The sequence below is a fragment of the Electrophorus electricus genome, chromosome 6 (assembly GCF_013358815.1).
Source record: "Electrophorus electricus isolate fEleEle1 chromosome 6, fEleEle1.pri, whole genome shotgun sequence".
NCBI lineage: Eukaryota > Metazoa > Chordata > Actinopteri > Gymnotiformes > Gymnotidae > Electrophorus > Electrophorus electricus.
In genome coordinates, this window is record NC_049540.1 from 28,678,000 (window position 1) to 28,697,318 (window position 19,319).

Sequence of the window (19,319 nt, forward strand, 5' to 3'; positions counted from 1 at the left end):
GCCTGTGGTGTTTTAACACATTGTTCAGTTTCATTACCTTTTCCTTTTATCTGTCTCCCCATTTCTGTCTAATCATTTTCTTTTCTTTGTTCTCCTTTTCTCCTCTCCCTCCTCTTTCTCTCTTCTTTTCTCTCTCTCTCCTCATCTACATGTTGCTGTGTGTCTTGCCCTGTCCTACCCCCACTAACCCAAAGCTTCCTGAATTCTTGGTCACCCAGTGACACGCCGCTCTCGTCCCTGGAGCCCTGGGACACATCTCAGCTGGACATGACCCGCTGCGCGGGCCTCACCCCTGCCGTGCTCTTTGACCTCATCCTTCTGACGGGCGTGCTAGAGGAGGAGCCTGAGTCCGGGGACGGAGCTGGAGCGGTTTTGGGGAGGTCCCGGGACCCGAGCGTCTCGGAGGACGGCCCACGGAGCGATTTGGAGCAGCGACTGGACGAAGACATCGCACGCGTGATGATGCTGGACGAAGGAACGCCCGTTCCACTGGATGACACGAAGCGGGAGGATGAAGCGCGACAAGGAGAAATGGACTCCCCCAGCTCCCCGAAACCCTCTGCAGATGAGCAGAACATCGCCCCCTGCCTGCCAGCACAGCCTAAACCAGACTTATTTGCCCTGGAGCTTCGCGCCGTGCGTGTGTCTTACCTCCTCCTGGGGGCGCTCAAGTCCCTGGCTGTGATCCTCAACTGCAGCAAGTTCACCGACCTCCTCCTGGTGCCCCGAGCGGAGGGGGCGGTGGGCCCCGGGCTGGGCACCCCCGACCCGGGCAGGTGCCCCGCCGCTGGCGAGCAGAGCGGCGAAGTGCGGCCCATGCTGCAGCTACTGGTGCGCAGCATGGTGAAGTGGGCCGTGAGACCCTGCCCCATCAAGCAGCCCGTGACCCTGGCTGACCTGGAGCGAGCGCAGGTCATGATCTTTAAAGGTGCCGTCAGCAGGTTGCAAGAGGACGGTGCTGGGAAAGACAACAAAGGTGCCCGGCACCATACAGTCATGTGATCTCAGAGTTCACACACAGAGATAGAGTACCATGCTACTGGGTTAGTCGTAGTTGTCGTTTGTGTCAGACGTGGCTGCGGTGTTGAATTTGTTGCGTAATCTTTCCTTCCTGTGGAGATCCAGCAGGCCATGCCTCCTCCCAGCCGGTGTCAAAGTCTTCCAGTTCCATCTCTCTGCACAGCAACGGTTCGGATGGGACCGCCATCTTCGGCCAGTCGGCTTCCTCCTCCACCAATGACCTGACAACTTCCCTCCTCACTGCTCTGCAGGCTGACGGCCTGGAGAACTTTAACCCTTTCCTTCCCATCAGCCTCCTACAGTGAGTATGGCTTGACACCGCTGGCCAAAATATAGACACTATCTTTATACTGACAGTTATACTGGTGCATGAAAGTGTGTGAACCATTTAGACATTTATTTCTATATTTCTGACTTAAAACTTCAAGTCCTAAACGTAGATAAAACTAACCAAATCAAACAAAAGACAGAAATATTAGACCATGTCATTTATTTACTGAGGAAAATGATCCAATATTACTCATCTGTGAGTGACAAAAGTACCTTTGCAGCATCTGCTGTGACCACCTTGTTCAGTAATAACTGCATCTAAACATTTCTGGTCATTGGTGATATTTCTGTTCTCTTTATCTACTTTTTTGACATTCTGAATTAAGTTTTAGGTCAAATTTATGGTGAAATACAGAAACTCCTAATGGTTCACAACCTTTCATGCATCAGTGTAAGTAGCTAAAAATGAGACCTCCATGAAGAACCCTAGCACACATCATATGTGTCTTCTGAGTTTTCATCATTATAGTAAGAATTAGTTCATTTATTTTCTTTATGAAATTAATGTTTAGCCAGTTCTTGTGTGTCCCCCCACCAAGGCCTGGACCAGTGTGTAAGAGAACGGAAGCAACATTGCCAACTTAGATTTACATTTATGGCATTTAGCAGACACTCTTATCCAGAGCGACTTACAAAAGTGCTTTGTCATTTCCTCCTAGAATACATCCTAGTACAGTACAGAAGGTTAGACTGCAAGTTACCAATGAACTAGAATACTGTAGAATACAGTGATCAGTGCTGATGCCTAGAAGTACAAAATACATATAAACTCTATAACAGTCCACAGGCAGTGTAATAAACAATAAGTACTAGAGTTTGTTAGACAACATCAGTGTAATAAACAGTAAAGGACTTGGACAGGTACGCACGGACTTAAACACCATCACTACACAGATGGTGTATGGGCGGCGCTCTCTGACCTGTCTGGATGTTTCTGCTCCAGATCGCTGTCAGACAGCAGCACACCTGAGACTCAAAATCCCACCCTGCTGACAACAGGTGTGAGTGAGGGAGCCGGTGAGTGTGTGTGTGTGTGTGCGCGTGTGTGTGTGTGTGTGTGTGTGTGTGTGTGTGGTGGGGACCTAGACCGTGTGGAAACTAACTTCAGCCATGGTGTATAACTACTGGCTTCCAGACGTGCTGCTCGTCAGTGGTACTGAGTGCCTGAGTCTTTGTTCTCCAGCAGAGACCACAGCTAACTATGGCTTCACACCAGCACACACCAGCATAAATTCCAGACTTTATTCTGGAATTTATGTTCCCCAGCATTTCAGTGCATGTATTAGTAGTTTTATTACGCTCATTTGGATGTGATAATTAGCTGTTTGTGTGTTGACTCGAGGTTTTAATGACTAGGAGCTGTTTTTACACGTTTAGATCAGACAGCAGTTATCAGACTGAGCTGGTGTGAACCCCTTTTGGCTGCCTGTGAGGTGTGTGTGTGTGGGGCTGTTGTTAGGAGCTCTTCATTTGTGTGCGTGTGTGTGTGCGTGTGTGCGTGTCTGTGTGTGTGTGCATGTGTGTCTGTGTATATGTGTGTATATATGCGTGTGTCTGTGTATATGTGTGTATATGTGCGTGTGTCTGTGTATATGTGTGTATATGTGCGTGTGTCTCTGTGTGTCTGTGTGTATATGTGCGTGTGTCTCTGTGTGTCTGTGTATATGTGCGTGTGTCTCTGTGTATGTGTGTGTATATGTGCGTGTGTCTGTGTATATATGTGTATATGTGCGTGTGTCTGTGTATGTGTGTATATGTGAGTGTGTCTCTTTGTGTGTCTGTATATGTGTGTATATGTGCGTGTGTCTGTGTGTCTGTGTATATGTGTGTGTGTGTGTGTCTGTGTATGTGTATGTGCGTGTGTGCACGTGTCTCTTTGTTTGTATGTGTATACACGTGTGTGTGTGTGTGTGTGTGTGTGTGTGTGTGTGTGTGTGTGTGTGTGTGTGCATGCGCGCGTGCCTCTCCAGGCGGATGGTCCTGGCCCGCTTCCCTGCACTGGCTGGTCTGGTCCACAGCCCCATGCTGCCTCCGGGACTCACGCTTGCAGGCTCCGCCTCCTGCACAGGATTTGCTGAACAGCAGACCAGCTTCCTGGAGCCCTGCAGCCAGACCAGGACCCCTGTGGGTAAGACCCTGGGCTCCAGCGTAAGAGGCGTGGGGGGCAGGGAGGTGGGCTACTCCTGGACTCGGTGGCACCAGCATGCTGTGTACCTAAAGACCCAGGGAACCTACAGTAATTACAGTATTACAAACCTTAGCTGCAGGTCACAAATGTCCGTGCTCGGTGCAAAACGGCCTGAAGTTCACTGCGTTATACTTTTAAAAGTGCGACGTGTGCCCAGAGGAGGGACCATGAGCATGATTAGACAGATGCAGGTTTAGGTTCTCTGGGCCTTTGCACCTGATTGAGACTGGTGTGTTTTGTGCTGGAGGGTCTCAAGAACACTAATGCGTGCAAAGTTGTTCTGGCATGACATCTATTTTACAGTTTACTTACAAACTCCTGTTTGCACTGATGTACTTTTTGAGCAGTGATGTCATTTTAAAAACGCCCTTAGAAATTAAATTCCCCCCCTTTACCAACTTTCCATTTTATCTTATGGCTGTTTAGTGGCAAACTTCTTTCTCTCATTCATAATTTCGGCTGTAATTAGGTACTCAGGCTGGTTGACAAATTTCATTTCACAGCTGAATATATTCCCCCCCCCTTCCCTTAGACCACCCCCAGGTGTTTGTGCCTGTAGGGTTGTTGGAAATGGGCTTCTCTGTCAGACACATCTACAGGGCCATGGAGGCGGCAGGTACCTGCACGCCACACACTTATTGTCTCAGGGAATTAGTAGTTTAGGAGAAGAATGACCTTTGACCTGTGGTTCAGGGGTCACGGGGGAGGTGGACTCTGCCACGATTGAGATGCTGGCTAGCTGGATGCTGGAGCATCCCCTGACTGAGGACCAGCTGGCAGCAGGGGGCGCCACTGAGACGCCCTCGTCAGATGGACCAGACACAGTACAGTGCCCAGAGTCCCCAGCTGTGCTCAGGGAACCCAACGAGAGGTAGGAACAAAGACTCACACACACGCAAACACACACATGCATACACTCTCTCACACACACACACACGTGCATACACACACACACTCACACACATGTGCATACACACACGCGCATACACACACATACACAAACGTGTGCATTCACACACACGCGCATACACACACACACACGTGCATACACTCACACACTGTAACTATGAAAGCTTATCAGATTTATTCAGATTCCACAAATCAGTGTTAAACAGTATTGTGTGTGTGTGTGTGTGTGTGTGTGTGTGTGTGTGTGTGTGTGTGTCAGTCTGTTAGCTGGCCTGGATCTGGTGGAGAGGGAGAACTTCCTAGACGTCCATCTGACGAGGAACCGGCCTCCCCCTGCGCGGAGACAACGCTCGGGACTGAGCCAGCGCACCTCCTTCAGGAGAGCAGGTCCGTCTCACACACACAGCTACACACCACAAACACACACACAGCCACAGACAGGCACAGCCACACACCACAAATACACACCCGGCCACAGAAAGTCACAGCCAAGAACTGCCACACACAGCCACAGACAGGCACAGCCGAGCACACCCAAATACAAACACAGACACAGACAATCACAGCCGAGCACAGCCACACACGCACAAAGCCACATACAAGCATAATTATACACAGCCAAACACAGATGAGCACACATCAGCCCATTCACGCACAGCCACACACTGTTCACACCACACCAGTAACCAGTGCATCAACGGATCGGTGAAGGAACATAAAGGGACTTCCAGAGGACGGCTCGTCACACTGGGCACAGGGACAAACACTGAGCATCTGTACTCACCGGTCTCTCTATGGCACCATCTATTGGACACACATGGATGTTCCTAAAAACTGTTGGAAATGTGATCAGTAAGCAGTAACCTCTGTGACCCTCTTGTGAAAGCCACAGTCCTTCATATTCTTCTGTTGTTTTATTCGAGTCATTTATTATTTAGAATAACACGTCACAAAGGTTTATGAACATGTGGGCGTGCCATTGCAGCCTGTTCGCTGAATGTGTTTATGGTATATGCATTTATTTACATACTCAATGCTCAGAAAATAATTTGAAAATAATTTGAAAGCTGTTGCATGATATTTTCTTTGTCTGCGTGTGCGTTTGCATATGTGTGGACAATGCCAGGTGAATCACGCTTAGCCTTTCTGTCCTTGGCATTCAGACTCTCCGTCGCCCAGCCCGGTGCCCACCCTATATAGGCAGGAAATGGGCGTGCCGGAATGGCCTGAGAGGGCGGAGACTCACCCGTTTGCGGCGGAGGAGGAGGCGGAGCTTGGCTACATGGACGACTCCTACCAGGAGGAGCCGTACGAGGAGCTACTGACGCCGGAGTTCATCAGCTCCGAGCGGGACACGGTGTGGATGGTGGAGGTGCGGAGCAGAGCATAGGGCCACCAGAACCCCATCCTAACGCATCACCATCCGTGAGCGGATGTTGGGTGTTGGGGGTGGGGGGGTGGGGGGGTGGGTTAAAATTTCATTTGTTTTTGTTTTTCTTTTCTGCAGAGTTTAAGGTCAGATTTCTGTCTTCCTGCTTGATTCATCCTTTTCTCTCTCCGTTTTTAAACTCTTATATTTTTCTCTCCCGGACTCTTTCTTCAACCTCTCCTGCTTTTTCTGCATCTCCATTTCCCTTACTCGACCCTCTTTCTCTCTTTTTCACTTCTCTTTTCTGCCTCCCTCCATTCCTCCCCCTCCAGGGAGGGGAGGACCCCTCAGAGGCTCGTGAGATGGTGGAGTGTGAGCTGTGCAACACCCTCACCATGCGCTTCAACGCCCACATGAAGTGCCACCACCCCGGCTGCGGCCAGAGCGCCGGCCGCCGCGGTTACCGCAGCAACGGAGCCTACGTGGACGGCTGGTTCGGTGGCGAGTGCGGCTCTGGCAGCCCCTATTACCTGCTATGCTCCACCTGCAGGGAGAGATACCTGCAGGCCAGCCTGGGAGAGCTCAGCTCCAGACGGGACAGGTGAGCGTGCTTGCAGAAGTCCAGCCAGGAAGGAGAGAAAGAGGAGAGACCACAGTCTGATCATTTCTGTTCATCCTCAATGCAGTAGGCTCCCAGTTTGAATATTAACCCAGTTAAAACTGGTTCAGGATAAAAACTTGGTTTGCTTTCAGTTTTCTTTTCACTTTTAAGAGTAAAAAAAAAAAAAAACTACATTTTTTAAATAAATCACATCTAATTAATTAATTAACATGTCCACGGTGTGCAGCAATACTTGGCAGGCATGCAAACAATACGTTTGCGATGTAATTGTCGTTTGTAATGTGCTTTCAGAATGAGGGGTCCGGCATCAGATCTGATTGGTCAGCTGGACAGCACCTCTGATGGTATGTTGAGTGTTCTCCTGAGAGACTCTATCTGCAGACGTTCCTCAGGCTCTGTTCCTGCCTGTGTGTTGGCATAGATGTTAGTCCAGTGTGTTGAAAGTGTGTGTGTGTGCGTGTGTGTGTGTGTGTGTGTGTGTGTGTGTGTGTGTGTGTGTGTGTGTTAGATGAGTGGGATCCCGGGTACCAGGATGACTCGGACTGTGAGCGTCTAACGGGTTTGGAGGATTTTGGGGTTCTGCTGAGGCCACTGGGGCTCAGTGAGAAGAAGTTGATCCCTGACCCTATCCTCTTCTCTGAGCCCGACCCGCTCGGGGCCCTCATCACAGGAGACAAACAGCTGCAGTACAAAGGTAACGGCGCCATCTAGAGGCAAAAAGGAAACATTTGACCTTTATTGCTGCCTGAGCTACAGAGTGGCAGAAGGGCTAGTGAGAGTAGTACAGATTCCATCTTCTTATGACTCTGAATGGCATTTTAAATCCTGTGTGTGTGTGTAGGTGTCGGCGTGGTGAGTACTGAGCTGAAGGCTCCGGCGTGTGTACTCACTCTGGGGGAACAGGCAGCCTCTCTGCGGGAGCCCCAGGACAGATTGGTGGCCCTGCGCAGAGTCACCACCACCGCGCAGGTCCTGCTGGCCTACAGCATTGTGCTCAGAGCCCTGTCTCAGACCTCCACCAGGTGGCGCCATAGCACCCTCCTCCTCTAGTGTGTTGGCGTGCAAGCACGTGCCCTGACTCTACTGTATTTTTTGTTGTTGTGATGATTAATGTGTTGAAGAATTTTCTATCCCATCTTTCTCTTTCCCTCCCTCTCTCCCTCCCTCAGTAGTTCAGTGTGTAATCATTCCAGCGGTTTGGAGGCTCTGGGTCTAGGGGACATTCGCATCCTGGTGCGGCTAATGTGCTTAGCAGCCGGGGGGCGTGTCCACATGGGAGTGGACCAGCAGCCCATTGGTCGGGGCTCTGCAAGTGACCATTCAGGCTCTGCCTTCCTGTCCTTCCTCAGCTCTGCCATTGGCAGCTTGGTGTCTCACAGTCCCACAGCATACAGAGAGCTGGTGGACATCTGCACACAGGTACATGTATCCTTAACAGTCCACAGATAAAATCACATTCTCTCTTTGAAACCCTAGCTGTTTGTTTTAATTGGCCGAATGTTTTTCTGTCTTCGTTGGCTGAAATTCTAGCTGCTTATTTTAATTGTACGAATGTGTTTCTCTCTCTTCATTGGCTGAAACTCTAGCTGCTTGTTTTAATTGGATGAATGTTTTTCTCTCTCTTCGTTGCCTGAAACTCTAGCTGAGTCCCCTGCCCTCACTTTCACTTGTGAAACTGCACTTATTTCATTGTCTTCTGTTTCTTTTAATTACTGTGAATTAATTTTAGATTTTAATAGTTGAAAATGAATAATTGATCTTTTTTTAAAAACTCACAAAAACTCACTCTCTCTCCCTTCTGTTCTTTTCTCTCTCTCTCTCTCTCTCTCTCTCTCTCTTTATTCCCCCCCCCCACCATCAGGACCTGATGGCTGCTGCTACAGGTACCAGTCTGGGAGCCATCGCTGACCCGCAGCAGAGAGTGCGCCTCGGCGGTAACCTGAAGGGATCCCTGCGGGACACCAGAGAGCTCACACCACCCAACTTCCTGGTGACCCAGAGCCTGGTGTCGCTTCTGACGGAGAAAGGAGTTCGCTACCGCTACAGTGCAGAGAGATCAGAGGTCACAGACGCCAAAGGTGAGAGAGCGTCACCACCTTCCACTCATCAGTGTTGTTTGAAAAATATAAACATATGAGAGCAAACAGAGGTGACGACATGGATCCCGTTGTGTTCTGTTGATCAGTGGAAAAGGTTACACATTTGGGAACTTTGTTTGGGAATTTCATTCTGGAGTTCATTTCCTGTCCGGCTGCTCATAATGAATCCTGTGTCCTTTCCCAGAGGCCGGCAGCCCTCTGACCCCGGGCCCTGTCCTGCCCCAGCCGGCAGTGCGTGTCGGGCCCCTGGAGCTGGCCAACGCCCTGGCCGCGTGCGCCCTGTCAGCTCGCCTGCTCTCCCGCCATCGACAGTGGGCTGCACGGCAGGTGGTACAGGCGCTGGCCACCTCCGAGCGGGACAGTCCTGTACGGCCCCACATCTACAGCGACATGGCCGGAGACCTGCGCAAGTGTCCCGTCAGGAAGATGGAGGCTCACCTCGGGAGGGTATATGCGCTTTTGTGCAAATCCGAACGTTTCACTTGGTGAACCTGGAAATAGAGCATACTTGTTGTTTTTTTTTGTTTGTTTGTTTTTTGTCAACACCCATATCTGACAACCCCGCCCCCTGTTCTCATAGCCCTGGCCCTTTCCCCATGTTAGTATCTGTTTGACTGTTTCTCTCCAACCTTTATTACTGTGTGTGTGTGTGTGTGTGTGTTGGTACGTCCGTAGGTGACAAGCTGCATTTGGAGTTCAGAGCAGGGCCTGCTGGCTACTGGCTCTCAGGACGGGACAGTTCGTCTGTGGGATGTCTCTCCCAACACATCCGACCTGCTCCACACACACACCTGCAGCAGGTAACACACCTCTGATTGGTCACCATCCCTGTGTTGTTTTGGCTTCCCTGGGATTTCCTTTGAATCGATGAATAGGTTACGTTCTCCAATGACCAGTTCACCGGCTTTTCCCTTCTTTAACATCGTCAAATCATTACAAGACAAAATTCTTTGTGTGTTTGTGTGTGTGCACACGCCTGCGTGTGTGCATGCACGTGTGTGTGTGTGTGTGTGTGTGTGTGTGTCCTCAGTGAGGCTGCTGCAGGTTCAGATAGCTCTGTGGGAACTCACCTGCTCTCCCAGGTCATGTGGAGCTCACGAGGAACACTGTTGGCCACCTTCCAGAACAAACTCATTAACATCTGGACCGTCCGTGGTGAGCGCTCACACACACACTCGTGCAGACACACTTCCTCCACCCTGGAGTGTGTAAGAGCACGTTGGACTAAACCATGAAAGAGAGGTCCTGTCAAAGTGAATAGACTCTGAATTAAAAGTAGAATTATATAAATATATAATATTCCATAAGCATGTAGAGTAATTATCAGAAAGATAGCAATAGAAATGCTGATAATTAAAGTATAAATAATATATATAAATAAACATATAAATAATATAAAAAAGCGTATTGCTCCCATACAGAGCATATAAGAATACAGAACTCACTGGGCTGGTATGTAAGAGCCCAGTGAGGGACCGAGAGCAAGGGCGATAGAGAGATTCAGTGACTCAGTGATTTAAAATCAGATTTAAAACAGCCGTAATATGCTCCCTGGTCCCTCCTCTTTCTAGTAAACTCCACCCCTCCCCCTGCCCCCTCCCAATTTTATGTACATTATGAATTCACACTGGGAATTAAAAATGTACTTTCCATCATGGTTAGGGCAGTCACGGGAGAGCTCCATCAGCCACTTTGAACAGATGAAGGAGGCGTTTTCACTCTCTTTGTTCTCCTAGGCACCCAGGTTCACGCACAGGCCCAGCCCTCCTGGGTGACAGCCATCTCCTGGGCCCAGAGTACCCCACCTTTCCCCGATGAGAGCACCTCGGGCCAGCCGCACCCCGCCGAGAGCCTGCTGGTGGGCAGGCTGGACGGCTCCCTCTGCTGGCTGGAGGTCTTGGAGGAGGGAGGAGGAGGCCTTCGGGTCCGGAGCACAGAACTGCCTCAGTGCCAGAGAAAAGAAGGTGAGAATCACTTCACAGGGGGAGAAATTTCAGAAATGCAGAGAAAAGAAGAAGAGAATCACTTCACAGAGGAAGAAATCTCAGAAACGCAGAGAAAAGGAGGAGAGAATCACTTCACAGAGGAAGAAATCTCAGAAACGCAGAGAAAAGAGAGGCAAACGTATATCTTTAGAGTTACATACATTTAGTCTAAGACTGTTGACAGTAAATACAGAGAGATTTATTTTCATTAATTTGTATTTATTTGTATATATTTATTTAGTGTTGTTTTTCTGGATTTTGAGACAGTATTTTAGATGGCACTTTCTGCTTTTGTCTGCTCCGGTAGTAACACACATACCGACACACAGTGTGTGTTACGAATAGATACTGATGTAGAATAGACTCATTAATGATATAGATATTAATGTTTAAATGGCCTGTCAGTACTGTAACGTAATATGGTGTAATATGGTCAGGCTGTTTTGAATTCTGAATATTAGAAATCAGTTCTATGCTTATTGTAGTTCTGGAGAAAGACTTTCCGAAATCTTTCTGTAATTGCCTTTGTTATAAAGTTGCATGTTAAATCTATCAACTGTACCCGGGTCATCTTATATTTTCTCTCTCTCTCTCTCTCTCTCTCTCCCCCCTCCCTTTCTCCCTTTCTCCCTCTTTCTTTCTTTCTTTCTTTCTTTCTTTCTTTCTTTCTTTCTTTCTTTCTTTCTTTCTTTCTTTCTTTTTCTTTCTCTCTCTCTCTCTCTCTCTCTCCCCCCTCCCTTTCTCCCTCTCTCTTTTTCTTTCTTTCTTTCTTTCTTTCTTTCTTTCTTTCTTTCTCTCTCTCTCGCTCTCTCTCTCCCCCTCCCTCCCTCTAGCTCCTCAGTGCATGGCCTGGTTCAGTACTGATAAACCCTTTGCTGTGGGTTTCCCTGATGGGAAGATTCTGCTCGCGGTGGCTGAGAGCTATGACACAGAACAGCCAATACTGCTTACAGCATTCAATGTACATGCACACACGCGCACACACACATACATATACATATACACACACACCTATATACATACACACACATACATGTATACACACACACACATCTATAATGACATACACACACATATATAATCATATACACATACACATATATAAACATACACACACGTATATACACATACATACACACGCACAGACATATACACATATATATACATGCATATACACACACACATATACATACACACATATATACATATACACTCACACACACATACATTTACACACGTACATAAATATACATGCACATATACATATACACTCACACACACAGTTATACACGTACATAAACATACATGCACATACACACACATATATAAACATACACACACACATACACTCATATATAAACATACATATACATGCACATATATACACATACATAATCCAACGAGACAAACCAAAGCACACGGAATCTGATGTTAGAATGATCCTAATTGAACTCAGTTCAATAAGTTAGATGTAGTAAGTAATTACATCTAACAAGCAACAAATAACTATCTTTAAACAACAAGACTTGAAAACTACAACTTAACCAACTCAGTTCAACACATACACACGCATATACACGCAGATACATAAACATACACAAACCTGTACACATATATACACATACATACACATGCACGCACACACATATATAATATATAATCATATACACATATATAATAATCATATATAATTATTATATACACACACACACATATATAATCATACACACACATACATATACATGCACAAACACACACAAACACACACACTCACATACACTCATATATAAACATACATATACATACACGTATATACACATACATACACACACATATACACGTACATACATGCATACATACATACACACACACACACAGAAATATCTACACACATATAAAGATACAGACATATCTACAAGTGAACTCAGAGCCTACCTTAAGCAACGAGACACACTGTCAGGGTGAAACTACACCTTAACCAACCATATGATAATCCAACGAGGCAAACCAAAGCACACTGAATCTGATGTTAGAATGATCCTAATTTAACTCAGTTCAATAAGTTAGATGTAGTAAGTAAGTGCATCTAACAAGCAACAAATAACTATCTTTAAACAACAAGACTTGAAAACTACAACTTAACCAACTCAGTTCAACACATACACACGTATATACACATATACACGCAGATACATAAACATACACAAACCTACATAAACGTATATACACATACACACACACATATATACACGTACATACATACATACATACATACATACAAACACACACATATATAAATATCTACACACATATAAACATACAGACATAATCCAGATGATAATCCAATGAGACAAAGCAAAGCACACTGAATCTGATGTTAGAATCATACTAATTGAACTCATTTCAATAAGTGCTGAGCCTGCCCCTCAATTCACATCTAAGGTCAGGGTGAAACTAGACCTGTAGTATGTAATTACATCTAACAAGCAACAAATAACAACATCTAATAACAACAATCCAGAAATAACAACATCTAAACAACATCTTTAAACAACAAAACTTGAAAACTACAACTTAACCAACTCAGTTCAACACATACACACGCATATACACATCTACACGCAGATACATAAACATACACAAACCTGTACACATATATACACATACATACACATGCACGCACACACATATATAATATATAATCATATACACATATATAATAATCATATATAATTATTATATACACACATATATAATCATACACACATATACATATATATGCACATACACACACCACACACACACACACAAACATACACACTCACATATACACTCATATGTAAACATACATATACATACAGCTATATACACATACATACACACGCACAGACATATACACATACATACACATATACGCGCACACACACATATATAATATATAATCATATATACATCCATATACATGCACAAACACACACACACAATCACATACACTCATATATAAACATACATATACATACATACACATATATACGCATACATACACACATATATACACATACATACATGCATACATACATACACACACATATAAATATCTACACACATATAAACATACAGACATATCTACAAGTGAACTCAGAGCCTACCTTAAGCAACGAGACACACTGTCAGGGTGAAACTACACCTTAATCAACCAGATGATAATCCAACGAGGCAAACCAAAGCACACTGAATCTGATTTTAGAATGATCCTAATTTAAATCAGTTCAATAAGTGCTGAGCCCGCCCCACAATTCACACCTAAGGTCAGGGCGAAACTGCCCTTAACCATCCAGATGATAATCCAACGAGGCAAACCAAAGCACACTGAATCTGATGTTAGAATGATCCTAATTTAACTCAGTTCAATAAGTGCTGAGCCCGCCCCAAAATTCACACCTAAGGTCAGGGCGAAACTGCCCATAACCAACCAGATGATAATCCAATGAGACAAAGCAAAGCACACTGAATCTGATGTTAGAATCATCCTAATTGAACTCAGTTCAATAAGTGCTGAGCCTGCCCCTCAATTCACACCTAAGGTCAGGGTGAAACTAGACCTGTAGTAAGTAATTAGATCTAACATGCAACAAATAACTAGGTTTAAACAACAAGACTTGAAAACTACAACTTAACCAACTCAGTACAACTTAACCAACTCAAAGTACACTGAATCTGATGTTAGAATGATCCTATTTTTACTCTGTTCAAAAAGTGCTGAGCCCGCCCCTCAATTCACACCTAAGGTCAGGGTGAAACTAGACCTGTAGTAAGTAATTACATCTAACAATCAACAAATAACTATCTTTAAACAACAAGACTTGAAAACTACAACTTAACCAACTCAGTACAATTTAACCAACTCAAAGCACACTGAATCTGATGTTAGAATGATCCTAATTTAACTCAGTTCAATAAGTTAGATGTAGTAAGTAATTACATCTAACAAGCAACAAATAATTATCTTTAAACAACAAGACTTGAAAACTACAACTTAACCAACTCAGTTCAACACATACACACGCATATACACATATACACGCAGATACATAAACATACACAAACCTGTACACATATACACACATACATACACATGCACGCACACACATATATAATATATAATCATATACACATATATAATAATCATATATAAGTATTATATACACACACATATATATAATCATACACACATATACATATATATGCACATACACACACCACACACACACAAACATACACACTCACATATACACTCATATGTAAACATACATATACATACACCTATATACACATACAAACACACGCACAGACATATACACATACATACACATATACGCGCACACACACATATATAATATATAATCATATATAATCATATACACATCCATATACATGCACAAACACACACACACACACTCACATACACTCATATATAAACATACATATACATACACGTATATACACATACATACACACATATATACACGTACATACATGCATACATACATACACACACATATATAAATATCTACACACATATAAACATACAGACATATCTACAAGTGAACTCAGAGCTTACCTTAAGCAACGAGACACACTGTCAGGGTGAAACTACACCTTAACCAACCAGATGATAATCCAATGAGACAAAGCAAAGCACACTGAATCTGATGTTAGAATGATCCTATTTTAACTCAGTTCAATAAGTGCTGAGCCTGCCCCTCAATTCACACCTAAGGTCAGGGTGAAACTAGACCTGTTGTAAGTAATTAGATCTAACAAGCAACAAATAACTAGGTTTAAACAACAAGACTTGAAAACTACAACTTAACCAACTCAGTACAACTTAACCAACTCAAAGCACACTGAATCTGATGTTAGAATGATCCTATTTTTACTCAGTTCAATAAGTGCTGAGCCCGCCCCTCAATTCAGACCTAAGGTCAGGGTGAAACTAGACCTGTAGTAAGTAATTACATCTAACAATCAACAAATAACTATCTTTAAACAACAAAACTTGAAAACTACATCTTAACCAACTCAGTTCAACACATACACACGCATATACACATATACACGCAGATACATAAACATACACAAACCTGTACACATATATACACATACATACACATGCACGCACACACATATATATAATATATAATCATATACACATATATAATAATCATATATAATTATTATATACACACACATATATAATCATACACAAATATACATATATATGCACATACACACGCCACACTCACATATACACTCATATATAAACATACATATACATACACCTATATGCACATACATACACACGCACAGACATATACACATATACGCGCACACACACATATATAATATATAATCATATAATCATATACACATACATATACATGCACATTCACACACACACACAAACACACACACAAACACACACTCAAACTCATATATAAACATACATATACATACACGTATATACACATACATACACACATATATACACGTACATACATGCATACATACATACACACACATATAAATATCTACACACATATAAACATACAGACATATCTACAAGTGAACTCAGAGCCTACCTTAAGCAACGAGACACACTGTCAGGGTGAAACTACACCTTAACCAACCAGATGATAATCCAACGAGGCAAACCAAAGCACACTGAATCTGATGTTAGAATGATCCTAATTTAAATCAGTTCAATAAGTGCTGAGCCCGCCCCACAATTCACACCTAAGGTCAGGGCGAAACTACCCTTAACCATCCAGATGATAATCCAATGAGACAAAGCAAAGCACACTGAATCTGATGTTAGAATCATCCTAATTGAACTCAGTTCAATAAGTACTGAGCCCGCCGCTCAATTCACACCTAAGGTCAGGGTGAAACTAGACCTGTAGTAAGTAATTAGATCTAACAAGCCACAAATAACTAGGTTTAAACAACAAGACTTGAAAACTACAACTTAACCAACTCAGTACAACTTAACCAACTCAAAGCACACTGAATCTGATGTTAGAATGATCCTAATTTAACTCAGTTCAATAAGTTAGATGTAGTAAGTGCATCTAACAAGCAACAAATAACTCTTTAAACAACAAGACTTGAAAACTACAACTTAACCAACTCAGTTCAACACATACACACGTATATACACATATACGTAAGTAATTAGATCTAACAAGCAACAAATAACTAGGTTTAAACAACAAGACTTGAAAACTACAACTTAACCAACTCAGTTCAACACATACACACGCATATACACATATACACGCAGTTACATAAACATACAAAAAGTTGTATACATATATACACATACATACACATGCACGCACACACATATATAATATATCATCATATACACATAATAATCATATATAAGTATTATATACACACACATATATATAATCATACACACATATACATATATATGCACATACACACATCACACACACACAAACATACACACTCACATATACACTCATATATAAACATACATATACATACACCTATATACACATACAAACACACGCACAGACATATACACATACATACACATATACGCGCACACACATATAATATATAATCATATAATCATGTACACATACATATACATGCACAAACACACACACACACAATCACATACACTCATATATAAACATACATATACATACATACACATATATACACATACATACACACATATATACACATACATACATGCATACATACATACACACACATATAAATATCTACACACATATAAACATACAGACATATCTACAAGTGAACTCAGAGCCTACCTTAAGCAACGAGACACACTGTCAGGGTGAAACTACACCTTAATCAACCAGATGATAATCCAACGAGGCAAACCAAAGCACACTGAATCTGATTTTAGAATGATCCTAATTTAAATCAGTTCAATAAGTGCTGAGCCCGCCCCACAATTCACACCTAAGGTCAGAGCGAAACTGCCCTTAACCATCCAGATGATAATCCAACGAGGCAAACCAAAGCACACTGAATCTGATGTTAGAATGATCCTAATTTAACTCAGTTCAATAAGTGCTGAGCCCGCCCCAAAATTCACACCTAAGGTCAGGGCGAAACTGCCCATAACCAACCAGATGATAATCCAATGAGACAAAGCAAAGCACACTGAATCTGATGTTAGAATCATCCTAATTGAACTCAGTTCAATAAGTGCTGAGCCTGCCCCTCAATTCACACCTAAGGTCAGGGTGAAACTAGACCTGTAGTAAGTAATTAGATCTAACATGCAACAAATAACTAGGTTTAAACAACAAGACTTGAAAACTACAACTTAACCAACTCAGTACAACTTAACCAACTCAAAGTACACTGAATCTGATGTTAGAATGATCCTATTTTTACTCTGTTCAAAAAGTGTTGAGCCCGCCCCTCAATTCACACCTAAGGTCAGGGTGAAACTAGACCTGTAGTAAGTAATTACATCTAACAATCAACAAATAACTATCTTTAAACAACAAGACTTGAAAACTACAACTTAACCAACTCAGTACAATTTAACCAACTCAAAGCACACTGAATCTGATGTTAGAATGATCCTAATTTAACTCAGTTCAATAAGTTAGATGTAGTAAGTAATTACATCTAACAAGCAACAAATAATTATCTTTAAACAACAAGACTTGAAAACTACAACTTAACCAACTCAGTTCAACACATACACACGCATATACACATATACACGCAGATACATAAACATACACAAACCTGTACACATATACACACATACATACACATGCACGCACACACATATATAATATATAATCATATACACATATATAATAATCATATATAAGTATTATATACACACACATATATATAATCATACACACATATACATATATATGCACATACACACACCACACACACACAAACATACACACTCACATATACACTCATATATAAACATACATATACATACACCTATATACACATACAAACACACGCACAGACATATACACATACATACACATATACGCGCACACACACATATATAATATATAATCATATATAATCATATACACATCCATATACATGCACAAACACACACACACACTCACATACACTCATATATAAACATACATATACATACACGTATATACACATACATACACACATATATACACGTACATACATGCATACATACATACACACACATATATAAATATCTACACACATATAAACATACAGACATATCTACAAGTGAACTCAGAGCTTACCTTAAGCAACGAGACACACTGTCAGGGTGAAACTACACCTTAACCAACCAGATGATAATCCAATGAGACAAAGCAAAGCACACTGAATCTGATGTTAGAATGATCCTATTTTAACTCAGTTCAATAAGTGCTGAGCCTGCCCCTCAATTCACACCTAAGGTCAGGGTGAAACTAGACCTGTTGTAAGTAATTAGATCTAACAAGCAACAAATAACTAGGTTTAAACAACAAGACTTGAAAACTACAACTTAACCAACTCAGTACAACTTAACCAACTCAAAGCACACTGAATCTGATGTTAGAATGATCCTATTTTTACTCAGTTCAATAAGTGCTGAGCCCGCCCCTCAATTCAGACCTAAGGTCAGGGTGAAACTAGACCTGTAGTAAGTAATTACATCTAACAATCAACAAATAACTATCTTTAAACAACAAAACTTGAAAACTACATCTTAACC

The 19,319-nt window shown here is 42.8% G+C and overlaps 1 protein-coding gene across 10 annotated transcripts in view; it reads left to right on the plus strand.

The window, feature by feature from the left end:
* LOC113586311 (probable E3 ubiquitin-protein ligase HERC1) overlaps positions 1 to 19,319 on the plus strand; it is a 182,844-nt gene that overhangs the window by 32,241 nt on the left and 131,284 nt on the right. For 4 of the 10 annotated variants that reach the window (XM_035527665.1, XM_035527664.1, XM_035527666.1 and 1 more), the window contains exons 40-57: positions 195 to 976; positions 1,120 to 1,321; positions 3,321 to 3,478; positions 4,071 to 4,154; positions 4,232 to 4,409; positions 4,707 to 4,834; positions 5,611 to 5,819; positions 6,149 to 6,417; positions 6,730 to 6,782; positions 6,947 to 7,132; positions 7,280 to 7,460; positions 7,608 to 7,857; positions 8,300 to 8,516; positions 8,722 to 8,984; positions 9,213 to 9,337; positions 9,568 to 9,692; positions 10,274 to 10,501; positions 11,356 to 11,483. In XM_035527665.1, coding sequence (XP_035383558.1) covers positions 195 to 976; positions 1,120 to 1,321; positions 3,321 to 3,478; positions 4,071 to 4,154; positions 4,232 to 4,409; positions 4,707 to 4,834; positions 5,611 to 5,819; positions 6,149 to 6,417; positions 6,730 to 6,782; positions 6,947 to 7,132; positions 7,280 to 7,460; positions 7,608 to 7,857; positions 8,300 to 8,516; positions 8,722 to 8,984; positions 9,213 to 9,337; positions 9,568 to 9,692; positions 10,274 to 10,501; positions 11,356 to 11,483 — 3,766 coding nt within the window. Of the gene's footprint in view, positions 1 to 194; positions 977 to 1,119; positions 1,322 to 2,293; positions 2,368 to 3,320; positions 3,479 to 4,070; positions 4,155 to 4,231; positions 4,410 to 4,706; positions 4,835 to 5,610; positions 5,820 to 6,148; positions 6,418 to 6,729; positions 6,783 to 6,946; positions 7,133 to 7,279; positions 7,461 to 7,607; positions 7,858 to 8,299; positions 8,517 to 8,721; positions 8,985 to 9,212; positions 9,338 to 9,567; positions 9,693 to 10,273; positions 10,502 to 11,355; positions 11,484 to 19,319 lie in introns of all 10 variants that reach the window. The other 6 variants (XM_035527672.1, XM_035527667.1, XM_035527668.1 and 3 more) reach the window with 6 other exon arrangements.